Raw genomic sequence first — 26,852 nt, forward strand, 5'->3', positions numbered from 1 at the left:
TACTGGTTCTGTTTCTGGCTTCTGTTTGACCTTGAGCATTGTCACTTCATGTCTCTTGACTTCAGTTCTTTCCTCTGAAAAATCTTGAATTGGATATTGGAAAATCTTCACAGGCTGACTGTACAAACTGAAGATTGTTTATAAAACACGCAACCTAGTACCTTGCAAGTCGAAGGAAGTCACTATCTTTTTCTCCCCCTTTACTCCTTAAATGCTTAGTTGGATTCTATGTATACCCCTTCCCTGAGGAAGTTGTGTTCTAGTAACTGAAGACCCTTATTTGTATCAGTGGTTCTCAACTGGTAACAATTTTGCCTGCAGTAGGACACCTGAAGCCAATTCCACTTTTAACTTTGGCTGTCTTTTCCTGGAAAAATAAAAATACCTTGTATGCTTAATACCTCTATACCTTGGTATACAATGTGTGTGTGTGTGTGTGTGTGTGTGTATTTCCTACTTTTTTTTAACACATCATAGTATAACATATATACTTCTACATCTCACTTTTTATTTATGTTTATGTTTATTTTTATCTTTTTGAGACAGGGTCTCACTTTGTTATTCAGGCTGGAGTGCAGTGGTACAAACACAGCTCACTAAAGCCTTGACTTCCCTGGCTAAAGCCATCCAATAGCTGGGACTACAGGCACGCGGTACCATACCTCTCTAATTTTTGTATTTTTTCATAGAAACAGGATTCATGTTGCTCAGACTGGTCTTCAACTCCTGGACTTAGGTGATTCGTCTGCCTCAGCCTCCCAAATACATCTTGCTTTTTTAAAAAAAGTTAGGTAGCAATATACTTTGGTGATGGTTTTGTATATTTAAAGGATGAAGCTGTTGTGCACTTTAGACCTTTTGTTTGAAACACGTAAATCACTTTAGCAAATGTTTGTTGAGGCCTTCTGTGGTGTAGCCCTGTGCTCAACATTGATGCTGCAATGGGGACTGTTTTCTAGGGTCTCCAAGCTGCTGTCGTCAGTTTCTGCTCTAACTAGAGGTAGATTACATGTTACAGCTATAACAGAGATTGGTATTACACGCTGTAGACATTTTACACGTCTGTATCTTCCCAGTGACCCACAACATATAGGTAATTACTGTCCCATTTTACATATTAGGAACTGGAAGTTAATAGAAGAATAAATTATTTGCCCAGGGCCACACAGCTATTTAGTGGTGAATTTGAACTCAATCTGTGTAAAGCTTGATAGTTTAACCCCCAATACTATCCTCTAATAAAGCACTATGTAGAGATCGCACTTTGGTTTTCTTCCCTGTGGTCCAGAATTTCCAGATTTCTCTTCTTCTTCTTTTCAGAGTTGACCTGCTTACCTCTGGGCCCAGAGCTCCAGAGCTTAAAGGCAGAGCACGGGGCAAGCCCTCATTACTGGCTGCAGCAAGACCAATGAGAGCAATTCTGCCAGCCCCAGTCAGTGTGGGGCGAGGCAGCGGCATGGGACTGCCCAGGGCTAGGCATGCCTTTTCCCTGAGTGGTAAGGGCTGGGACATACCTGGGATGGAGGGTCTGTCTGATGGGAAAGGTACAGGAGTGGGGGTTAAAAACGGACATGAGAGACTTGGGGAGACTCTGAATGCACTTAAGTCACCAGTTTGGCTCCTGGTTCTCTCAGATAAGACTCCCTCTGTGAGGACTTGTGGTCTGAAGCCAAGCACACTGAAGCAGCTGGGCCAGCCCATTCAACAGTCATCTGGCCCTGGTGAAGTGAAGGTAAGACCCATTTTCCAGAGGGGGAGCTGTTTGGGGCCTGGCTGCTTCCATTTAATGCATCAAAGCTATAGGTAAAGGCAGATCCTAATTCTTACACGTTGGTAGACCTCTGGGAGGAGATTGAATGATTTATCTATTTTTTAAAAAATTTATTTTATAAAGTGAATACGTGTTTTTAAATCTTTTACTTAGAAATAAGTCGTAACTTAGAAAAGTCACAAAAATAAAAATAGTACAGAGAATACCCATATACTTCTTACCCATAGTGATCTATTGTTAATAGCCCATTTTGCTTTATCTGTTTTGTTCATGCTTGTTCCCCCCACCATATGTGGGTATATACACGTGCATGTGTGTAAAATACACATTGTAGGGTAAGTTATGCCTTCATGCTTGTGTGTGTATTTCATAAGAATAGGGATATTCTGGGTTTTTTGTCGTTGTGGTTTTTTTTTTTGTTTTTTTTTTTTTTTGTGGTGGCAGTTTCTCACTCTGTCACCCAGGCTGGAGTGCAGTGGCACAATCTTGGCTCACTGCAGCCTCCACCTCCTGGGTTCAAGTGATTCTCCTGCCTCAGCCTCTCCTGAGTAGCTGGGATTATAGGACTGCACCACCACGCCCAGCAAACTTTTGTATTGTTGGGAGATGGGGTTTCACCATGTTGACCAGGCTGGCCTTGAACTCCTGACCTCAAGTGATCTACCCATTTCAGCCTCCGAAAGTGCTGGGATTACAGGTGTGAGCCATCACAACTGGCCTAGAATAGGGATATTCTTTTACTGAAACATGGATGCATATCTTTACTCTCCCATTTGTATTCAAAATTGTGTCAGTTTGACCTGTGAACCCTGAAAATCTGAGATGGTCTCAGTTAATTGAGAAAGTTTATTTTGCCAAAATTGAGGACATGCACCCGGGACACAGCCTCAGGAGTTCCTGACGACATGTGCCCAAGGTGGTCAGAGCAGAGTTTGCTTGTATATATTCTAGGGAGACATCAGTCAATATACACAAGATGGACATTGATTCAGTCTGGAAAGGTGGGATAACCCAAAGCAAAAGCAGAAGACTCAAAGCAGGGAGAGGGCTTCCAGGTCATAGGTAGTTAAGAGACAAATCGTTGCATCCTTCTGAGTTTCTGATTCCAAAGGACGCAGTCAGATATGCATTTATCTCAGTGAGCAGAGGGGTGACTTTGAATAGAATGGGAGGGCAGGTGGGCCCTAAGCAATTCCCAACTTGACTTTTCCCTTTAGCTTAGTGATTTGGGGGTCCCAAGATTTCTTTTCACAGATCCAATTATATATATATATATATATATATATATATATATATATATATATATATATATATTTTTTTTTTTTTCCCCCAGAAACAAGGTCTTGCTTTGTTGCCCAGGCTGTAGTGCAGTGGTGCAATCACAGCTCACAGAAGCCTCGAACTCCTGGGCTCAAGGAATCCTCCCAACTCAGCCTCCTGAGTAGCTGCGTACACAGGCAGGCACCACCATACCAAGCTAATTTTTAAGTTTTTTTTGTAGAGACAGGGTCTCTTGCTATGTTTGCCCAGGCTGATCTCAAACTCCTGGCCTTAAGCGATCCTCCCTCCTCGGCCTCCCAAAGTACTGGGATTACAGACATTAGCCACTTCACCCAGCATCTTTTTATTTTATTATTTTTTTAAAAGCCCCTACTATTCTAGGACAGTTCCGTTATATAGCATATTTTTCTCCAGTCTAAGATATGGTCTAGGATCAGATAGTAACATTTAGTTGTCCTGTCTCTTTAGCATTCTTTTAAAAGTGAATGCATGGTTGTAGAAAATACAGAAAATTCAGGTAAAGGAGAAAGAAAAGTCTCTCATGATCCTGCCACCCAGAATGACCATCTGATGTGCTTTCAGGTCTTTTCCTGAATTTTTGTGTTTGTGTTTATTTTTTAATACAGTTTTTTAAAAGTCAAAAACTTGGCTCTTATGCCATATACTAGTTTGTGGCTTATATCTTTCACTTCATTTAATGATACAGATATTAAAATTTTTCTGGGTCTCCAAATTCCATGGATTAGTGGGTTTTCTTTGTTCTTTTTTGGCCATATGTAGCTAGAATAGTTATCAAGTTTTTTTTTCATGTCAGATGGGTAATGTGCTGACATTGTAATGAGGTTTAAGGGAGGCACTTCTCACCCATGTGCACGGATACCAGATCGTCACGCTTGTGAAAGGATCTGTCAAAATTTCCTAAGTCAGTGTTTTTCAAGCTTTTGATAACAGGCATATTTTTACATTACTGCCCAGTAGACATTTATACTAAAGGTTTAAAGAAGGTGTGCCCTTACTATATGCAGTCACTTTGTTATTTCTCATTCCTATTTGCAAAATGCTGGTTTCAACTCGTTAAATTGAAGTTATGACCCCTCATTGGATTGTGGCCTATAGTTTGAAAACTGTGTCCTGGACCAAGATGGAATAGGAAAATGGGTCTGCCATCTCCCTTGTCATGGTGTTCTTTGTCAGTTAACTTCCTTTAACAGTTTTACATTTGCCCTGACAGGAATATCAGCTGGCTTTTACTTTGAGAACTGTTTTGTTTTCCACACAGATGTGGTGGCAGCTCTGGGTGTTTGTGTGATCTTGCGGTGTAGAAGGAAGGTATCTGGTTAGCATCAGTAGTTTTGTAGATTTCCAGCCCCTAGATTCCCTTTATGTACACTCTGTTACTTGGGTAAACCCCAGTCTTCTCTGTAAATAGTTTCCTTTTGATTGGTGACATTGGGTATTTGTTAAAAGCCACAAGCTCTTTGCTAGTTTTAAACCAGTAAACAGTTACATGAAATATTCTGAAAATCAAGTTAAATGCATTATTATAGAATAATTTTAATTTTGTATGCTTTTTCTTTTTTTAGTTGTATGATTAAAATGCACATTCCTTATAAAACATTTGAGGCTGGGCATGGTGGCTCATGGCTGTAATCCCAGCACTTTGGGAGGCCAATGTGGGAGGATTGCTTGAGTCCAGCAGTTCAAGACCAGCCTGGCAACATAGTGAGACCCACATCTCTACCAAAAACAAAAAAAAAAAAATAGAAAATATTATAGATAGTGGTAAAAAGGGAGAAACAACCATGATCGTCCTCTTACCCCAGGACATTTTAGTGAAAAGTCTTTCAGACATCTTTCTATGCAAAATTATTCAACCATGTATTTGTGTGTATAAAAGCTATTATGTGCTTTTATAACTCAGTAGTAGTTGTAAATCTGATTCATGTTGTTTCTAATACATGGTGTTATAAGCTGCACAGAAGCATGTGGCAACCCCTGGACTTGAACATGACACTCAGCCTTTGGTGGGCTGCTAACTGCCAGCTGGCAGTCCAGAGGGCTCATTTGGAGAACAGCTCTATAAATTCCCCAGGAAAACATTTCCTCAAATCGTTTCAGGACATAGAACTTCAGGAGTTTGGTTGAGGTTCAAAAACACTAAACAGTTTATTCTGATCCACAGCTACCAAGTGGCCCATCCAATAGGACTTCTCAGGTGAAAGTTGTGGAGGTCAAGCCTGATATGTTTCCTCCATATAAGTACAGCTGCACTGTCACATTGGTAAGTGTGCAGCCAGGTGGTGGCAGGGTGACATGGAGGTTGTCTTGATTTTGTGGCCGAAGGTCAGTAGGAGGCTGGGAGAGAGGGTGGTGGTAGCTCGGGGAGGGATATAGATTGTTAATCTTAGCCCTGATGTAAATGATAGCTACTGGATAAATCTGCTGTGTTGTTTTGGTTCCTTTCCAGGTGAAATTTATAAAGTATAGGACAACTGAAATTAGTATATTTTTATTGAGAGTTGCAGGAGATGAGAATCCAGTCCAGATTTAACATTTTAGCAGTCTTGGAACCTTCCAGCCTAGAAAGGGTGTTCCACAGTTACGTTTAGGTGATATTGGCTTTTCCTCCGTAAAACAAAGTCAGATTCAACACTCGTATCTTTGTTTGTTTTTTTTTTTTTGAGATGGAGTCTTGCTCTATTGCCCAGGCTAGATCTCGGCCTACTGCAACCTCCACCTCCTGGGTTCAAACTATTCTTCTTCCCCAGCCTCCCGAGTAGCTGAGATTATAGACACCCCCCACCACACCCAGCTAATTTTTGTATTTTTAGTAGAGACAGCTTTCACGCTGGTCTCAAACTCCTGACCTCGTGATCCACCCACTTTGGCCTCCCAAAGTGTTGAGATTACAGGCATGAACTACTGCACCCAGCCATCAGTAGTATCTTAATGTAAGATTGAGAAATACTTTAGTAAAGCAACTTATTTTGTTTAGCTTAGTGTTTCCCACAGGGGTTTTTCCTTTATTTTTAACATAACACATATAACATCCCAATGGAAAAATGTGTGACATTGGGATCACCCTTTTGAAGGGCAGGCAACATAGAGCAGGAAAATAAATACTAGACGGTTGAAAGACCTGATCCTAAAGGAGTTCTGGCTCTGCTGCTAACATGCCATATGTCCCTGGGCAAGATTCTTTCCTGCTATGGTCCTCAGTTTTACTGTGTAAAATGCTGCATTGGCTTAGATATCTTTGGGGCATCTGTCACTCTCAACATTCTCTAATTCTCTTGATGCTTAAAGTATCAACCAGCCAATATCTTTTGGCAGTTTCTCTAGCTGATTTGATTAAGATGAACAGATTTTGAGAGAACAGCTAGATTTTTTAAAACTCTTGCCTCATAATGGCAGACAGGTTCAGATAGGGTCATTCATTGATCCATTCATTCAAAAAATATTTATTGAGCACATATTTTGTGCCAGGCTCTGTGCTGGGGATTCAGTAGCAAACAAAACAGCACGGTATGATGGGTTAACCTCTGGCCTGGCCTGATCTCTAAGGAGAATGTGTCTTTTATCCTGGAGATCTGCTCAGGTTTCTTTTTCCTGTGACCTAAATGTAATCATACCTTCTCCATGCCTTTACTTTCTACTCCCTTAGGAGGCAACTATATTTACCATCTAGGAAGAACTATCCCTGAGTAGACCCTCTTTTCTGCTGATTAGATAGTAACTTGTCATAGGAACTTAGATGCTAGAGCTTTGAGCTTTGAGTCCATAAGTCACGGTTTGTCTTTAGGCAGGGCTTGAACTCTTTAGTTCACCAGTCTCTAGCACTCGTTCTTTAAACAGACCTGTTTCACTCCACCAACTGCCTGGACCCTAAAGACGTTTGAATTTCTGACCATTAAGAGTCAACTCTCTTGTTTCACAGATAGGGAAGGACTGAATTTGCCAAAATTTTACAGGCTGTATTAAAAGTAAAAGGGTAACTGCAGAAAAGGTTAAGGCTCTTGAAGTTAGGCTAAATCTGGTTTGCAGTTGCCACTCTCTTCTCTCATGTACTGGCAGCTGCTCATTTTGGTCTGGGCTCTGCCCAGGTTTAACTTAATTTTTGCAGAACTGAACATTGGTCTTACTTTTTTAGGATTTGGGCCTGGCTACATCAAGAGGCCGGGGAAAGTGCAAGAATCCATCTTGTAGCTATGTCTACACCAACAGGCACAAACCTCGGATTTGTCCCAGCTGTGGTTTTAACCTTGCCAAAGACCGGACTGAGAAAACCACCAAGGCTATCGTGAGTTCCTTCCCCAAACACACCCTGGTCTGTTAGTGAACCTGTCTTAGTAGAAATAGGAGGATTTTTAAAGTACATGGTAGTAGTTAGAGCATCCAAATTGGAACCAGGTTGTGGATTCTGAACCTGAGCAAGTGCCTTCTTTTTTCTGGGCCTCCTTGTCTCCATTGCCAGGGTGAAGGGGTTGACTAGGTATCTTGATCTCTGAGAACCAAGAGTTCATTCACCGCAGAGAATGATAGCATGGGCCTTAAGTAGGAGTCAAAGGAGAGGGACGAAAGGCTGTGTCCTCTTACCTCTGAGGCCTGATGCAAGACCTGTAAGTTAATTTACTGTTTTGGTAAATAGAGAATGCCAACCCCAAGACTTTGTAGATTAGACCACTGCTGCTTTCTCAAGTTCCTTGCAAAGCTTTTAGCTAATCAAAGCTTTATTTCTAGCAGTCTATGCAACCCTCCTCTCTGAAATTTGGCCAAGCTACTTGGATGTAAAATACAGTCCACTTGGCTCCTTAGGGGTTTTATTACTATTATAACCAGGAAAAATGGACATTTTAAGAGATCCTCAATTTCCATATGAGTTTTTTAAAGTGAACAGAAAATGATGGCACTGGAGGCAGCAAGTGGAATGAGTAAAATGAGAGCAAGAAGAGAAATGTTACTGATCTGCTTTGGGGAAAGAGGGGTGGCACACAGAACAGGTCAGGACCTGAGATCAAGGCACTGCAGATCAAGGCTGGACCTTGAAAGACAAGCAGATTTTGGATGGAAGGGGAAGGTATGCCATAGTTAAGGGTAAGTGTGAATGAAAATGAGGAGTATTCCATTTGATTGGAGGAGATGGTATGGGAATGGGTTGTGGGAGAAGGGTTGTGAAGGAAAATAAGACCTAAAAAGATCTTGAAACCATGTCATGGAAGGTCTTGTCAGTTTTGTTCTTCAGTCATTGGGGTCCCACTGAATGTTCTTGAGCCAGGGAGAGGCCTAGAGGAAAGTTATGGAACTCAAGAGGGGAACTTATGGGATGAAGGTTTGGGAGTAGACAGGACTACAGAGATGGGGAGAACTGCTTCAAGCTTAAAGATTTATTTGTATATGGAGAGAGGCCTTTGTGGTGATGAATCTCACCCTGGTCTCCAGGTCTGTTTCTGTGCTTGAGGTGATGTTCTGAGGTTATTGCCCTTGTGAGAGAGGAAAGTGGAACCAAAATGTGTGGGCACTGATGGCTTGGGGGAAAAAACACTGGGGCTAGGAGTGAACCTGAGTTAGAATCTTCCCTCTCCCGAACTTTAGTTTCTCCATTGGTAAAATAAGGTGGGCAAGGTACATTAGATGTGGGCATTTTACTCTCAGAGACAGGAGCCTTAGAGAAGACTGAGAATTGAGCTTCAAGCAGTTTATAAATCCCTGAAATTGCATGTAAAATGGTCCTGTAGCTTTCATCAGATTCTCTTGCTCCACTGGATGCCTACGACTGGAAGTAAGCTTTCTTCCTGGATTTTCAGTGAGTTTGATGTGCTCCTCTTGCCATAGCATTGATCACACCCCATACTGACTGCTTCTCTTAACTCCCTATGAGACCACAGTCTCTTCTAGGGCAGGTATGTTTGTTTTTCCTACACCACCTAACCCTGGAGCTTGCATATACAAAGTGTGTATATCTGTAATTAGGGGATGGAATTGAGTTTCTGTGTAGGTAGAAGTTCTGAGCATTCCTTTCTCATTCCAGTTCATTTTAGCTATTTGTGTGGTTTGCAGCTGAAGTGGATGTTTACTCTAGATCTAGGATGAAGTGACTTCAGGTGACATGGGAAATTATCTAGGGACCTCTTGCCAATTTCAAATCCCACTCTAAAACTTATATCCCTCTGTGTTTGGTTAACTGAGAGCTGCCCACCCCCAGGACCTTCATTTGCAGACTTTCCATCACTTTCCAATCTCCTAAAGTTTTGAGAAATATAATGTAATTATTGTTTTCCACAAAATAAAACACTGGTCAGAACCGCAGGGACCGTCTTGTATGTTGTCATTTGGAGCCCCCTGGTGGCCAAATATTTTCTATGCTTTTTGTCTTCAACTATTGTCATTAAGACCACATCTCCGAGCTGGAACGGTAACGGTTTTCTCTATCCTTCATCTCTGCCTAGAACCACAGGACAGTATTCCTGCCAAGTGGTCTTCCAGCTGTGGTTTCATAGTTGTGACTGAGAACACACAGCCTCTCCGGGCAGCTCATTCTAGTGTTAGTCAGCTCTTCGGCAGCCATTAATTCATTCATACTCTCAGCATATATTGAATGCCTCCTATGGGCCAGTCTTTCACAGATGAATAGGATATGCCCTTTCCCTTGAGCTTACAGTCTAGTAGGGGAGAAAGATAACCAAACTATTACAAAAGTTGTCATGCATATGTAGCATTAATAAAAAGCTCCTTGTTACTAAGTGTCTTAGTCTGTTTTGTGTTGCTATAAAAGAATACCTGAGGCTAGTCAATTAATAAAGAAAAGTTTATGTGGCTCATAATTTGGCAGTCTGTACAAGAAGCATAGTACCAACGTCTTTTTCTGGTGAGGGCCTCAGATGGCTTCCACTCATGGTGGAAGGCGAGGGGAGCCGGCATGCATAGAGATCTTGTGGAGAAAAAGGAAGCAAAACACATTCACCACCTCCCTTGCCCCCCCCACGTTAATCTACTCATGACAGATCTGCCCCCATGACCCAGACACCTCCCTTTAGGACCTGCTGCCAACGTTGGGGATCACATTTCAGCATGAGATTTTGAGAGGATAAGCATCCAAACTGTAGCATTAAGCATTTAACTTCTACAGAGCCATGTATAGTATGTCTATCAGATATGAATCAGTGTCTTGTGTGTGTCTCAGGCATCATGCTGTTTGGGAATCAGTAAATAAGCAGAATCCTATCCTTACTGAAGGGAGGAGGGCAGTGGTTTAGCAGGTGTCAGATGATGAATTCTGCAGTCAAGAGGTGCACTCAAGGAACACAGAGAGGGGAGTGATTCATGCTGGCTTGGCAAAAAGGATCAGGGAAGAGCCTCCATTGAAGAAAGACCCACTTAGAAAGACCTGTTTTTAATGAATATTTCAAAATATTGTTCCTGGAAACCTCTGACTAGTATGTAAAATTACCTTGTACCCAGAAGCCACTGATAATTAAAAACAGATAACTTTAAGCAGTGCAGATACTTGTTTATATATCAAAACCGTCATTCATAGAACCTTCATTGCACCACAGGCATTGTGCTAAGTGCTTTACTTGAAATATCTTACTTTAAAACACTCCAGCTCAGCTCTGGAGGTCAGTAAAAGAAAAAACAAACACAAAAATGTTACTTAATCTGTATAATAGCTCTAGGAGATTAGTACTATTTTTATGTCCCATTTCGCAGATGAGGAAATTGAGACTCAGAAAGATTAAGTAAATTGCCTTGGATCCCACATATATAGTTGTTAAATGGCATATTCAGAACTGAAACCTGGGTCTATTATCCTCCAAACCCCATACCTGATCAATGAGAGCTAGGTGTTGAATCCATTACCAGGAGTTGTATATAATCCTGTCGTTTACTGATACAGGTTGAATATCCCTTATCTGAAGTGCTTGATACCAGAAGTGTTAAGAATTTTGGATTATTTCATAATTTACGATATTTGCAGAATGCATACTCCCTGAGCATCCCTAATCCAGAAATTTGCAATCTGAGATGCTCTAATGAGTGTATCATTTGAATGTCATGTCATTAGTCAAAAAGTTTAGGATTTGAGAGGATTTTGGTTTGGGGACTCAACCTGTAGAGAACCTGAGCCCCACAGAGAAAAATAACCAGCCTTTAGTCACATGGTGAGTTATTAGCTGAGCTGGTTAGGAGCTTAGGTTTCCCACCTATCAGTCATGGGCCCCATCTGTCTGCTGCTCCCAGACTTTTATTATTTTAGCCTAAAGTTGGCGCTTTCTGCCCTGCGTGCTTGGTGATCAATCCACTCTCTTCCCAGGAGGTGAGCTCACCACTCCCAGATGTACTGAATGCCACGGAGCCCCTGAGCACAGCCCAGAGGGAGATCCAGCGCCAGTCCACACTGCAGCTGCTGCGCAAAGTCCTGCAGATTCCTGAGAATGAGTCAGAGCTGGCTGAGGTCTTCGCCTTGATTCATGAACTCAATAGCTCTCGACTTATCCTGTCCAACGTGAGTGAGGAGACAGTCACCATCGAGCAAACCTCTTGGTCGAATTATTATGAGTCTCCGTCCACGCAGTGCCTTCTCTGTAGCAGCCCATTATTCAAAGGGGGACAAAAGTAAGCACCCCTTAACTCTGCCCCAGCTGCCCCATCCCACTTGGCTCATATTGCTCTTTTCTTCCGAAAACTTTAAAGCTATCACGGTGAAGATGTTATTCTCTGCTGTTTTTAGGTTTCTTTACCTTTCTGCTTGCTAAAAGTAAAGTAATAATTGGTAATTATCATTTCTGTTGAAATGCCTGAGAGTTTTCACCGGCTTAGGATTTAGTTTACGTCTGGACTGCCTCACACAATGTTTAGGTTTGGGAATTCATTGGGATTGGCTACATTTTGTAATAAATTCAAAGTTATATTAATTGTGGGGATGATTCCACAGATTCCAACAAAGTGGAAATACCTACCTAGAAATCCTAAGCTCCAGCAAATGAGAATTTGCCATTCATCACTGAGCCCTGGGACTCCATAACGAAGTCTCTTTCCCTTCTGTTTTTGTTGTTGTTGTTGTTGGTGGTGATGTTTCTGGTACTAGCTCCCTGGCCGGGCCCCAGGAATGCTGGCTGCTGACAGCCAGCCGTCTGCAGACGGTGACTGCCCAGGTGAAGATGTGTCTGAACCCCCACTGTCTGGCCCTGCACAGCTTCATGGACATCTACACAGGTGGGTACCAACCTTCTCTTCCCTCAGAGCATCCCAAAGCAGGCTTGGGAACTGCCTGTGTGGATGAGACCTCTGGCCCTTTGATCACTGGACCTTCTCAGATGGGGCTTCTGAGGAAGAGGGAATCTTCCTAAATGTCTCAGTCCCAGGAGATGACATTTACCTCTCAAGTGTTAAAGTGCTTAACTGGTATCTTGAAAATAACAGATCTTCATTGTGGAAAGGCTGGAAAATGCAGACAAATAAAAAGAGGAAACAAAAAGTCAAGAGTATTCCTACTGCCATGAGATAAACACTTAACAATAGGCTCAGTCTCCAGAAATGTTTATTCATCTGTGCAGACTATAAGAAATTGTAGGATTTATAGTCTTTCTTTGAAGAAAAGCACAGTTGTGCTAGATGTTTTGGAATGTGCTTTTTAAATTTAGGAGTACATCATGGGGATCTTCCTGTGCCAGCAAGTAGAGAAGTACGTGGCCATTTTTAAAGGAATGTATGGTGTCCATTTTATACTTTTATGATTCAGTCTTTGTGTACAGCCCTAATTTGTCTTTTGGACAAATACTCAGAAGTGGAATTGCTGCACATTTACCCTTTCCTCCCCTATTATTCATCAACATCAGGCATTGATGGAGCACTCACCATGTACCAACCATTGTAAGACTGATTGAATCCTAAGTTTTGTTTGTAGGATTGAATGCTGAAGATGAAAGCATATTTGTGATGTATTCTCTCTGTCTTAGAACTTAATGGTGCTTTGTGTTTTTAATGTCTTATTAGATTGAGTTTGTACCATTTTATGCTCTTACCAACAGTTAATGAGAGGGTCTGATACCCTGTAGTCTATCTAGGCCAGTACTCGGATTATATATTTATTTAATCAAAATGTATTTTAAAATTTACGTATAGTAAAGTGTGTTGCTTTCAGTTCCGTAAGTTCTGACATATGCACTAAGTTGTGTAGCTGCCTTCACAATCAATATATAGAACGGGTCTATCACCCAAACCATTCTCTTGTATTGTTCCTTTGTATTTAAACCCACCTGTCTCCCACACCTCTTTTAACTCTTCGATCTCATCTTTATCCCTGTAGTGTTCTCTTTCCCGGAATGTCGTGTAAACACAATTATAGCACGTAGCCTTTTGAGTCTGGCTTCTTTCAGTCAGCTAATCAATCCTTTGAGAGTCATCCATGTTGCGTTTGTCAGTGGTTTGTTTCTTTTTTTTTTCAACAACAACTGGACTTTAATGAATTAATTTTGTTAAAAGTGTTTTGAACGGATATGCAAGTAAAAACACACACATTAAAAATGAACTAAAACATTCTTGCTCTTCATAAGCACTTAGAATAGCCATGCTTAAGTTTAGTACATAGAATTTAAAAACCAAGTAACTAACAAATTTTTGTACAGTTAAACTTGAGATACATACACTTATTATCCTAATATTGGATATATTTTCTTGACATTTAATTTGTTATTCCTATTGGTAGGTTTGCCTTTTTAAAGTTTTCCTAGGAGAAAGTATAAGAAAAAAATATCCAGATTACCTACCATTTTTGAACATTACAGGAATAGCAGTTTTGAGATAGCTCAATTTTGAAAAACAATGACAAAATGCTGCTGTGTGAATTTAATTTTCAGGATCTCTTTTTTGAAAAGGATTTTTTTCATTTTGTTTAATAAAAAATAAGTATATGAAAAATAATTTTGTCTTGGCATTGGCGGGCTGAGATCTGTGGTGCTCACAAATTCAATACACAAGAGAAGTCAACTCTAACAGGTCACATGAAAGAGAGAAGCCAGCTGTGGGACATCCCAGTGTGCTTTTACTAGCACACCTCTGAAAAGAGATAGACATCCTAAATTCAAAGATATTACACAGTACTCACTTTCCTTACATCTATATAAAACGTGCTTACCTCTCTGACAGCTTCAGTCTTAACTGCAAAGAAAGGTTATTAGGGGAACCCTATTACAGGTACCCCAACTACATATTAGCACCACAAAACAGCCATTAACATTTCTTAGGAGTGTTACTGGCACTGTGAATAAGACAACTCTTAGTATGTGGGACTACCCCTGACACTGCAGAACATTTGGCATTTTTTAGCCATTCACTAAAAATCAGCAGTTTTTAAGGTCACTATGACAATCAAATTGACCCTTGGTGAGAACCAGTGAGCTAGATGCTTCAAGATTATTATCTATTAACTTTACGACTTCCACAGAAAGTAACTGCAGTACCTTCAGTAACAATGACTGAAGAGGCACATATTTTTTTTTAAACGTTGTAATTAAATATTATTTTGGAAAGATAAACTGACTTCTTCAAATTCATAGTAATCTGAAAGATTAGATGCACAAAGTGCAATACTTATTCATCCCCAAATGCACACATACATTTACAGGAAAATGTTTATGTTCTACAGGCATGTATTATTATCCCATTTGTCTTTGGTAAAAAAATACGTTGATCTATTACAATAAGATAAAAACCATGTAGATGTTCTCGATAAGTCCCCTCATATTGATGCTCCTGGAAACTGCGTCTTTGCTCCAAAACTTGCTGATTTAATAGTTATTGCTGTTTGTGTAAAAACTGCACTACTGGACTTCTCAGCAACGACAGTCTTTTTTTGATTTAACACTTGTCCTAAAAGAGTAGGTCTTGCAGCACGATCCCCAAAAGATCCTGTTCTTTGTTTAACAATGGAGAGTATGTTTTCTGCACTTTCCTCGAGTTAGACGTTTCCTGCACTGCCAGTCGAAGTGGTCCCACTGCAGTTCAGGGCCTGGTCGCTCTTTTTTTTATACTTGTCTTTGTACATCTTGTTGCGGTGTTTCTTGCACATCCACGCTTGCGCTGCTTGTGGTCTCGCTGCAGCCTTCGTAGGTGCAGGTCTTGCTCATGCTGCCCCAGCCGCTGCCCCGCCTCCGGGCACCCCCGCTGCTGCCCTCGGCCCGCCGACTGTCTCTTCCTCCTCCAGATCCTCCAAACTAGCTGCGCTCTCGCCTCCCCCTGGAGGGTCCGAGGTGTCCAGCAGGTCTGTCTCATCCTCCCCAGCCTCCTCCTCGCCATCCCCGGCCCCTTCGCACAGGTACCTAACGGGCTTGTCCGACCAGGCGCTGCCCCCGGGGGCCGCGGCCTCGTCCTGCCCAGCATAGGGCTGCACCACTAACAGGGTGAACTGCGAGGCCGCGGCCGCCACCAGGGCCGGCGCCAGGGTGGGAGCCGCAGCCGAGGCTAGGGCTGCGGGGTGGGGCACGCCACTGGCGGCTCCCGACCCCGCGCCCTCTGCGACATCCTGTGCTGCTGAGACCTGGCCAGGGTCCACTACCCCGGGCTTTCAGCACCTGCCAGGCCTAACTGCACTTGGCAAACCAAAGACTCAGAACATGCGAGGGTAAAATGCACCGGAGCCGCCAGGTTTGTTTCTTTTTATTGTGGAGTAGTTTTATGTTGTGTGGATGTACCATAGGTTGTTTATCTTTTCCCCATGGGAGTATATTTGGTTCGCTGCCAGTGTTTGGCAGTCACAAATAGAGCTACAGATATTTGTGTACTGGCTTTTGTGTGAACCTTTCATTTCTCTTGTGTAAATACCTAGGAGTCAGATTGCTGGGTCATATGGTAAGTGTGTGTTTAATTTTATAAGAAAACTGCATTACCAAAGTGTCTTTACCATTTTGCATTCCTTTCAGCAATGGGTAAAAGTTAGTTTGCTCTACATGCCAACACTCAGCATTATCTGTTTTTGTTTTTCAGCCATTCTAATAGGTGTGTCTCCGTATGAATTGTAGAGTCAGCTTGTCAATATCTACAAAGTCCTGCTTGAATTCTAATTGGATTGTGTTCAATCTGTACACATCAATTTGGGAAATTTTGACATGCCTAAAAATGTTGAATCTTCCAGCCCATAGTCTTTCTCTCCATTTTAATAATCAGGTTTTTTTTTTAGTTCCCAGCATATAGGTGCTCCATGTATTTTGTTAGACTTAGACACAATATTTTTTTTCAGTGCTAAATGGCATGATTCAGTTTCCAGCTATTCATTGCCAGTATAGAAATACAGTTAAGTTTGTTGACTTTGTTTTTGTAGATGACTATTATAATTTTTTAAAGTTTATCAATTTTATAGGTAAAAATTTGTATATAATCTTAATTTGTTGTATTTCTTTGTCTTTTTTATGATCCTTTGTGGGGGTTTTTTCTATAGTAGATTTGTTTTGTGAATGTGTCCATTCTTCTTTTGGACTTTTTTTTGACAGCTTTCTCTCAGTTTATCACTCTATTTATTTAGTTTTACCTCTTGCCTGTCAGAATGTGATATCAGTTGTCTTTTACGTTTGTACTTGGTGATTTCTGAGGGCATCATGACTTTTTTGCTTTTTTAAAAAAATTGATATGGGACCAGAGCTCTGCTCTCCCTTACGGCTTCACACTTCCCCATACCCTTCTTCACTGGGAACACAATTTTTTTCCAGTAGGAATAACTTTTTTCTGCATCCATACTCCATAGAGGCTCTCCTTTTCAGACATCCTGAGACGAACAACTTTAGCTTCTGTTTTTTTTGTTTGACTTTTTTTTTAACATCTGTTTTCACTCTTCTATTAAACAAAACAGATTGTTACTGCTCTTTTCCCTCTCAAATTCTTCTAAGAACTGAGAGCAATGGGACTGTATTGAATCACTATACACCAGGAACTGAGCTACAAAGAGGATCTTACAAAACTGCTGGTCTGACTCTCATGGATTAACACTGTTCCTTTCTTTTATTGTGAAAAAAAATAACCCCCTAAAAGTCTTGGGACCCCCTAAAGTATTTTGTGAATCTGCAAAAAGTATGGGAAATATAAGTATTCAGCTACATAAATGTTATAAGGTCATATCTTATGTGTAGAAGTAAAAAGATCATTTGGAATTACTGGACTAATTGAATAGTTAAGGTTTCTATTCAGGACAATAAAACGTATTTTGAAAGTGCTGCTAAAAAAAAAAAGATTAGTGCATTATATTTTGTGCACATAGAAAATCACTCACTTTTATTTGTCTTAAATTGACTGCACTTAAATTCCTCTGATTTATTCATTGTAGGATTTGGTGTTGGAGTGATTTTATAGCCTTTGATCCCTTACACCTTCATGAGCTAAAGGATGCTCCTGGCCTTTCCCTAGGTGCAGTTGTATGAAGTGTAAAGGAAGAGTGATACCTTTGGTCCAAGGACTGAACTGGGTGGGAGGAAGTGTTTCTTGTTTTTATTGGGGAAAAAAGATGTATGTACTATTTCATTATTTTTTATATTTATTTAATGATGTATTATAGGCAACTTTGTATCAGAATAGTTAGGTCTACTTTTTTAAAAAATTGATTCCATGTTGTAATACTTTATTCTTTTAATGCTTTCTATTTTATGAATGCACCATAATTTAATTAACCCTTCCCCTATTCATGGACATTTAGTTGTGGTGTTTTTGTTTTGCCTTATTTTTTTTATTTTTTTTTAATATATAACTTGAATAAAATAGAGATGAGGCCTTGCTATGTTGCCCAGGCTGGTCTTGAACTCCTGGGCTCAAGCAGTCCTCCCACCTTGACCTCTCAAAGTGCTGAGATTTTGAGAGGCACACCCGGCCTGTTTTTTTTCCCTCTCTTTTTTGAGATAAGAGTTTCTCACTGTGTTACCAGAGCTGGTCTAGAACTCCTGGGCTCAAGCTATCCTCCTGCCTCATTCTCCCAAGTACCTATAACTACAGGCGCGCACCACTGCACCCGGCTGGTGTGTATTCTATTTTTTGCCATCGTGTATAATATGTTAGTTTTCTTGTTGCCTCTTCTTAACTTGCAGGTCTCTTTAATGTGGGGAACAAGCTGCTGGTAAGCCTGGACTTGCTTTTTGCAATCAGAAACCAGATCAAGCTAGGGGAGGACCCCAGAGTGTCTGTCAATGTTGTTCTGAAGTCGGTGCAGGAGCAGACAGGTAAAAGTTGCTTTCCTCCCTTTCCCAAGGTTAGTCCTAAGCTCCCTGGGAATTTTCAGTACAGGCTTTGGTTAAAAGACTCATTTTGGAGAACAGTCTGATCATTTCAAAAAGGAGACATTCTTGACTTCCTAATGTACTCTTCCTTTTGAATTTTACAAATGCCAAACTAATTTGGAAAGCATGAGTCTTTCTGTGCATCCAGGGACCCTTAGCAAGAGATTACAAGTGACTTCTTGAGAAGCACCTTCTTTGGTCATAGGGAGACTTGGCCCCAGTGCATGTTAGACTCATTCTGACCACAGCTCCTGGATGTCTGCTTCCAGTTTCAAGGCTCATGCCAAGACCTGAGGGTGAGGACCATCCTTTCTGTCTAGAATTTTTTTCCTCCATGCCCTCTTGACTCCTATTTGGGCTTTTCTCATCCCGTTCCTATAGGCTCAAATCTCCCTTTACCTTGCCTGCTGTGAGAACAGGAGAGCAAAGCTGTTAGAGTTACATGGGCTTGTGTTTCAGTCTTGGCTCTACCGCTTAGTTGCAATGTGATTTTGAGCAAGTTATTCTTGTGCCTCTGTTTCTCCAGTTATAAAATGAGAGTAATAGCTCCTGGTTCATAAAGAACTAAACTCCTGTGAGAATTATTGAGATAACATGTCAAGCTCTCAGCATAGCATCTAGTACTTAGTATAGGCAGCTGTGACCCCAGTGGGAGTTGCCCTTTGGGTTGCCACCTGAGCACTTGCAGGCCAGGTCCCTGACCCTCAGGGTATTTAGCATAGCTTCGTGTTCTTTGAGAAGAATCAGTCTTGCAGAATGGCTCTACTTGCTGCCTAGTGGCTTCAGGGGCATTTTCTATGCCCTTCTCAGTGTGCTTGCTCTTCTTCCAGAGAAGACTCTGACCTCGGAGGAGCTGAGCCAGCTGCAGGAGCTACTGTGCAATGGCTATTGGGCCTTTGAGTGCCTAACTGTCCGAGACTACAATGACATGATCTGTGGCATCTGTGGTGTGGCCCCCAAAGTGGAAATGGCCCAGAGGAGTGAAGAGAACGTGCTGGCACTGAAGAGCGTGGAGGTAAGTGCCTCTCAGCCATTGTGAGGGACCTGCGGGATTCTCTCATTTCGGCAGCTCCCTTCCTGCATGATACCCCCAAGGGGTGGATCACTCCAGTCCTGTCCAGGTTAGGCACATGTCGTTTTCCTCCTACAGCCCAAGTGTTCATTTAGGGATACCAGATGGAAATAGAGGCATTTGTTTATTCAGTTACTCACTTGAAAAATGTATTTATCCAGTGAATGAGTATCAAAAATATATAATAAATATATTGAACATAAAGTAAATGCATGTTTTAGATGGGAAATAGTAGTTTAAAAAAAGTTTCTGTCCTCATGGAGCTCACATTCTAGTCTAGGGACACGGGAAACAAATATCTATCCAGGAGTAGTGAGTGCTGTAAAGCACAAATAAGCTGGCTAGGTAAGGAGTAGAGGGCAGTGTCGTGGGAAAGGGCATTGTATTTTATAGAGGGCAGTTGGTGGGAGGGCATCTCTGATACAGAAGCATTTGAGTAGAGATCTGAAACCCATGTGGCTTTGTGGAGGAATATTCCAGGCAGAGGGAGCAGCAAGAACAGGGTCTGTGGTGGGCTTGCTGAGCATGATCGAGGACCAGCAAGGAGGCTAGTGTGGCTTGAAGTGTGGGGGAGAGGGAGGGAGCAAGCCGTGGGATGTGTGAGGTTTAGGTGCTGCAGAAGGCCGACGCTATGTAGGGTAACATGAGCCATTTTAAGGACTTACACAGAGTGAAATGGAGAGCCACGGAAGGGGTTGGAGGAATAGAGTGACCTGAGCTGACTTAGGATCCGAACTGAAAAAATTTCACACAGTAATAACACCAAATTCAGATGGCTTCATAAATTAATTATAGCAGATATCCAAGAAATATTATTCTAAACATAGGCAAATAGCAAAAGTGGGTATATTTCCCCAACTCATCATGTAAGGTTGTGTAACTTTGGAAACAAAATCAGACATTTGATGTAAGAGAAGAAATTTGGGCTGAAAGTACTCATGAATATAGATGAAAGTCTGAATAAGAGTAGCAAATCATGTCTAATGAATAAAGTAATGCATCATGACAGTTTATCACAAGGAAGCAAGTTTGTTTCCTTGCTTAGAAACATTAGAAAATATGTTAATGTAACTCACTACTTAACAGATTAAAGGAGAAACCCCATATGATTTCATTAAATGCAAAAAAATAAATAAATAAAGGTTTTCCAGTGTGATTCTACACCCATATTTATGGTAAAAATTCTTAGCAAACAGAATAGTTGGAAATGTTCCTTAACCTTCTACAGGGCTTAAAAAAACAGTCCCATAGATTACTTTTCCCTGTGACCATGTGGTGAGGTCTGATCTACACTCGTAGGCAGGGACTGCCCCTTGAGTATGACAGTAGTTGCATTAGAGGGTGAGGTTTCCATCTCTGAACTCTACCATAGCAAACAAGAGCCTGGGACATGGGGTGACCTTCAGGTACTGGACTTGCATCTCATTTGCTCACTGCTCAGGCAGGTGCAGAATCTCTAGAGAACAGCTTTGGTGTATTTTGGCAGGACCACTAAACATATTAAGGGTTGAATGCATGGTTCTGTCTTTTTCTTTCCACCTAAAAAACCAGGCAACTAAAACAACCATTTTGAGTGTGTTATCAAGAGGCTGTTTCCAAATCGATTCAAAACTGCTTGCCTAGTAGTAACAATAATGCAGCTAAGATTTATTAGGCATTCTGTTACTATGCCAGGTTCTTAATCTGTGCTAAGTGCTTTACTGAATGACCTAATTCTCCCCACAACCTCATGAGGTTTTTATAGACATAGGCCCTGGAGCCTAAGGGTGTTTTCCAAGCTCACCCAGCCACAGAGGGGTGAGGCTGAGATTGACCTTGCTCTTTCCCAGCCACTGACTGTGGAGTCTGCACCCCAAGCACTGCCATTCTCACCAGTACCTCCGAGAACTCTGAATTCTGGTTTTTCTGATCATATCCGGCCATTTTCTGATCATATCTCGCCATGCAAGTTTATGGTTTCTAAGAATAGATAGGCCCTCCTCCCTTCAGAAGTGCCATCTGCTAGTCCTGCCTGGCGCCTGTCATGTACCATTCAAGGGTCCTCTGTCCCAGAATGGAGTAGCATTCCCTTCACTCTCAGTTTGTTGTCTCTTCTCTTCAGTGGTACCAGGTACTTCTTTGTTTAGTGTGTGGAGAGTAGTGTGGTGTGTGTGGGGAGAGGGTATCCTGAAGTCTGTGAACTAAAACAGGAGGTTATGGAACAAAACTGAAATATGCTCTTATCCATGAAGAGACTTGTTTGCCCATCTCTCAGGGTTATATAAAGGAGGACCCTGTGGTTAGTTTGTGTACTCAGTTGGCATCTCCTGTTCCCTTGCTCCTTGTGGAGAAGATGGACTCAGCTGGCCTCATTCCCCTAGGTGTGCTGTTTACACAGAGCATGCACTAAGCACCCTGTGAGGTGGCGAACAAAGAGGAATAAGATGAGGGGAGGAGTCTCTATGGGGAGCAGTGGTTCTTGGACTTTAGTGGGCCTAAGAACTACATGGGGCAGTGGTTCTCACAACTTTCTAAAATGGAGGGCTTGCTGGGTCCCACCCACAGGGTTTCTGACTCAGGAGATATGCAGTGGGGCCAAGAATTTGCATTTCTAGTGAGTTTTCAGATGATGCCCTTTCTGCTTGTCCAGGGACCACCCTTGAGTTTCCTCTAAGGAAACTGTTTTAAATGCAAAATTAGGAGTTTAGTTCATAAAGCTCAATATGTGGCCAAGGATTTTACATTTCTAGTAAGTAACCTATACAGTTCTGAATGGGGTAGTGGGAGACTGGTCACATTTTGAGAACCATGTAAGAGGGCATTGCAAGAAGAAAAATTGAGTAGCACAAGTGCTATTAATAGATGTCTCTAATAGATAAGTAAATGCTTCATTGGGTAGAGGAGATAACTGTGTGCCGACGATGTGTGGGAGGAGGGCGGCAATCCACAGGGCCTTGGAAAATGGTTGGAATTTTACTCAGTCCAGTTCTGCTCATTTTTGCCAGCCTGGTGTCAGGAGTAAGGGTTTGGGCTTTGGAACTAGACCTGTGTTGACGTGATTGTTCTGTTGCTTACTCGAGTGCTCTAAATACTCACCTCAGCCATCCCCAGACTTGTTTTTTAGTAGTTCATTACCAAGTGTCTGGCACATAACAGATATTCATATGGCACCTCCCCTTTCTTTGTAAGACAGGGAAAATGGCATGAATAAAGATATAGAAAGAGAAGGGACTTGGGGATTATTCATGCCTGGGAGAGTACTGTGGTGTGGGAGAAAGAAATATGACCAAAAGGCAGGTGGGTACAGAGCTGTCAAATTCAAGTTTCCTTGGCAGAGCCTGGCTGTCAGGCTTCCTTTCACTGAGCCTTGGTTTCCCTGTATGTATAATGATGGGGTAGACTGTTGTGTTGCTGATGTTCTGTGACTCCTACAGTTTGGCCTTCTTTATCCTGACCTTCTAGTTCACCTGGCCTGAATTCCTGGGCTCTAATGAGGTAAATGTGGAGGACTTTTGGGCCACGATGGAGACAGAGGTGATTGAGCAGGTGGCATTTCCTGCCAGCATCCCTATCACCAAATTTGATGCCTCTGTTATTGCCCCCTTCTTCCCACCACTCATGAGAGGAGCTGTGGTCGTCAACACTGAGAAAGACAAAAACCTGGATGTGCAACCAGTACCTGGTAAGGCCACCTGGTGGCTAACTGGGGTCCAAAAAAGGGCTCAGTCAAGAATGTGGGATATTGTCCATGGTAAGATAGCACCGTGGCAGAGAGAGAGCCAGACCCAGCTGCAGGACCCTGCCAGAAGGATAGTGACAGCCCGTGTCAAAATCTCCTAGATTTTAAAGTTGTGGTGAAGAGTTTTGAAGAACTGTCAGCCATATTAAAAGCAGGGGCACACAGCTCAGCGTCAGCCTTCTAGGATACACGGCACTGAGTAGGGGAACACCTGTAAAACATGCTGATAAGGCTCCATTCCCAAAAGTTTTCATTGAGAAAGTGTAGGGGCAGGCCAAGGAGTCTGCCTTCAAAACACACCTCCCAGATGGTTTGCAGCTAGTTTTATGGATTATACATTGAGAAACCCTGGACTAGCAGTTAAGAGGATAGATAGGTTTCTAACAACTTGAGTTTGATCCCTAGCTATGCCATTTAGTAGCTGTGTGATGCTCTATCAGGTCCCTTCATTGCCCTAAGCCATTGTTGCTTCATTTACAAAGAGGGTGTGATAATAGCTACCCACTTCATAGATCACTGAAGATTAAGTGATTTAATGCAGTTAGAGTGATAGCCGCCTTCTTTTTTTTAAACTATAACTCACAGTAAGAAATACATTTTGCGTCTTGACACAGAAGGATATTTGTACATATGCAAGTGTGTATATCCATAACTGAAACGACATTCCCAAAACAATATTTTTTCTTATCACGTGCAATACACTTTATATTCTATCTTATTTCATTTTTGAATTTTTGAATATGACCCACTTAATTGACAACGTAAGTACTTAATGTGTTATAATCCACTGGTTCTCAAACAGTTCTTTCTAATATTAGATATTGAGGTCTCACCTCATATTCACTATTAATACTTTAAGACCCAGGCATCTTTTTCTTTCTTTTTTTTTTCAGACTGGATCCCACTCTGTTGCATAGGCTGGAGTGTAGTGGTGCAATCTGGGCTCACTGCAACCCCACCTTTCTGGTTCAAGCAATTCTCAATTCTCTTGTCTTAGCTTCCCAAGTTGCTGGGACTACAGGCACACACTACCAGACCTGGATAATTTTTTTGTATTTTTAGTAGAGACAGGGTTTCACCATATTGGTCAGGCTGGTCTTGAACTCCTGACCTCAGGTCATCCACCTGCCTTGGCCTCCTAAAGTGCTAGGATTACAGGTGTGAGTCCCTGTACCCAGCCCCCAGGCATTATTTTTTAAAGGCCCCCCCATAGTTCTCTTGCTTTAGCCAGGTTCAGGAACATTGTGTAGAGAGCACTTTTAAAATGAGAGCTGCTGCTCTCTTCTTATTGCTGCAGTTATGGTAAGCATCTGAGGTCTTGCTTCTGAAAAACCTTAGAAGACTGGCTTAAAAGCTGACTTATTTTAGGGTTTTTTTTCAGTGGCTGTTTGCAGGGTATCCCGCTCAGATGTTCCAGGGCAGAAAGGCAGTTCTTAGAGACTTCAAATATATGCAGAAAGCATGGACCTGCCTTGAGTCCCACCTCTGCCAGCAGTGGGGAGGGCTTGGTACAGAGCTGGCTTCCACTGTTTGCTGTTTTGTGGGCCTAGCTGTGGCCTCTGGTGGCTGGCAGCAGCACCCTCCCACCAACACTGTTTTCTCTTGCAGGCAGTGGCAGTGCCTTGGTGAGGCTGCTTCAGGAGGGCACCTGCAAGCTTGATGAGATTGGGTCCTACAGTGAGGAGAAGCTGCAGCACCTGCTAAGGCAGTGTGGCATACCCTTTCAGGCAGAAGACTCCAAGGTGAGTGTCAAGGGCAGTGGTGGATATCGGGGCTTCTGGAGTAAGATGATTGGTCTACTTTTCAGAGCAGGGATATGAATACCTGTGACGGCATCTGCCCTGGACAAAAGGTGCTGGTAATCAGGGATGCCTGGGAGATGGTCAACAGCTAGATGGTGACATGCATGTGGGGCCTGGCCTCTAGCAGTTCCTCTTGTTGAAGATAGTGAGCCTAGGCTCTGGGGTCAGGAATCCTGGCTTTCCTCCTTGCTGTGTGTGACCTTGGATAAGCTGCTTTATATTTTGAGCTTCATTTTCCTTGTTTGTAAAATGGAAATAACCAAAATACTAACCTTGTGAGTCTGTTGTAAGGAATGCACTTTACACAGTGTCTGATTATTACCTATGCAAGCTCTTAGAAAATGCTTACCGTTACATACCTAGACTGTGTATGTGTCTGTTTTATTCATACTTATTTACTTTCCTTTTTATATTTCTGTGCTAATGAAAATGTTATATTTCCTCTAAGACCAGATTCAAATGTTCACATCTCCCCTTTGGTGATTTCTTTGCTCTGTAAAAAGTGAAAGGACTCAGGCCTCAGCCTCTGACAGCTTGATGAGTCTGGCTGGCTTTGTCTGTGACCTCATCCTTTCAGAGCTTCTGTACCTGGAGAAGGTTGGGCTTATGAGGCTGCAAGGCCCACTCTGGCCTGGGCAGTTTATTCTTTTGCTTTGGGTGTTGGGTGAGTGTCTGATGCTGAGCACCAGGCGTGGTCCCTTAGCAGTCACTCTTATGTTTGTAATCTTGTCCTTCTACTCCAGGACCAGCTCTGCTTCTCCTTACTGGCCCTCTACGAATCTATACAGAATGGAGCTAGAGCTATACAGCCCCCACCTCACTTCACAGGTGGTAAAATCTACAAGGTGTGCCCCCATCAGGTAAGAAAATAACAAGGAGGAGCTTGGAGTAAATTTGCTAATGTTGAACTTCCCACACACAGACTGATCTAGCTCAGTTTTGGGGGCTGGATTTAGGTCACCAGGCAACCTCTGACATAGGTGCCCAGAGGTCAGATGCTACCCTGAGGGCTAGGGAGGGAGGCTGGGTCTTTTGTCAGTATTTTTTAAGCACTCCACCACATCCTGGGCATCAGGTCTTGAGGGTATAGGGCCAGCTTGTATAAAGAATGGCAAAGATGTCATTCCTCCCTAGATGACTGTATATTTTAGTAGGGAAATAAAGTCACCACAGCTTGTGGCAGTAGCTCTGAAGAAATTAGATAAGGGCCTAAGATAGAAAGTAACAGAGGAACCTGCTGTCTGAGGTGGCAGAGAAGACTTAAGACCTGCAGGATAGGGAGGAGCCCAGTAGTAAGCCAGGGAAGGAGTGTCACAGCTGAGGGACTACCAAGACCATGAGTGGAGAAACAGAGTGAGCTGAGAGGACGGGGATTGGAGGGCTCCCCAGGAGTCAGATCATGTAGAGCTCTCTAGGCCGGAGTAGCAGTTTGTATTTTATACTGAGTCATGAGGGACCTTTTAGGTGACTTTGAATGGGAAACCTGTGGAAGGGTGTGGACAAAGTGGCACTGGATTAGCACCAGGACAGGTTATGTACTAGGTGACAGAGTGGGCCCAGGAAGATACTGGGACAGGAACCACACTTAACAGGTACTGAACAGGAGAGAGGTGGCTTAGCAGAGCCTTCCGTTCACCGAAGCACGTGAGTTAGCTGGGGGCCCTAACTATAAAAAGAGAATCCAGTTCCCAGCTACTTTAACAAGCTGTGTCTGAAAGAGATGCTCAATGCTTCTACCCTGGGCAAATCAGAGCTTGCTCAGGGGATTGTGTTCATGCGACTGGGGATCATTTCAGAAGAAGCGGCTGACAGCACAGGCATAGCTGTAGATCTTGGGGGCTGTGATGGGAGTGGCATCACTTGGAGGTGACAGCCAAGTGGGTATACCCAGAGCTGTGGAATAGTGCTTGGACGGCCCTATCAGTGGAGGTATTTACTAGACTACATTGTGGGTTCC

General features: G+C 42.4%; 1 protein-coding gene and 2 pseudogenes across 2 annotated transcripts in view; 1 reads left to right on the forward strand and 2 right to left on the reverse strand.

The window, feature by feature from the left end:
• The window catches only part of HMGXB3 (HMG-box containing 3), a 56,925-nt gene that overhangs the window by 26,744 nt on the left and 3,329 nt on the right, over positions 1-26,852 (forward strand). For both annotated transcript variants that reach the window (XM_035288390.3, XM_078362818.1), the window contains exons 8-18: positions 1,321-1,496; positions 1,635-1,732; positions 5,235-5,333; positions 7,203-7,352; positions 11,364-11,665; positions 12,138-12,265; positions 18,115-18,246; positions 19,134-19,318; positions 22,817-23,036; positions 24,702-24,835; positions 25,639-25,755. In XM_035288390.3, coding sequence (XP_035144281.3) covers positions 1,321-1,496; positions 1,635-1,732; positions 5,235-5,333; positions 7,203-7,352; positions 11,364-11,665; positions 12,138-12,265; positions 18,115-18,246; positions 19,134-19,318; positions 22,817-23,036; positions 24,702-24,835; positions 25,639-25,755 — 1,741 coding nt within the window. The remainder of the gene's footprint in view (positions 1-1,320; positions 1,497-1,634; positions 1,733-5,234; positions 5,334-7,202; positions 7,353-11,363; positions 11,666-12,137; positions 12,266-18,114; positions 18,247-19,133; positions 19,319-22,816; positions 23,037-24,701; positions 24,836-25,638; positions 25,756-26,852) is intronic.
• Positions 3,861-3,957, reverse strand: LOC118151993 (small nucleolar RNA U13; annotated as a pseudogene).
• LOC118148954 (regulatory factor X-associated protein pseudogene) lies at positions 14,790-16,778 on the reverse strand (annotated as a pseudogene).

This window comes from Callithrix jacchus, chromosome 2 (genome assembly GCF_049354715.1).
Source record: "Callithrix jacchus isolate 240 chromosome 2, calJac240_pri, whole genome shotgun sequence".
Taxonomy (NCBI): domain Eukaryota; kingdom Metazoa; phylum Chordata; class Mammalia; order Primates; family Cebidae; genus Callithrix; species Callithrix jacchus.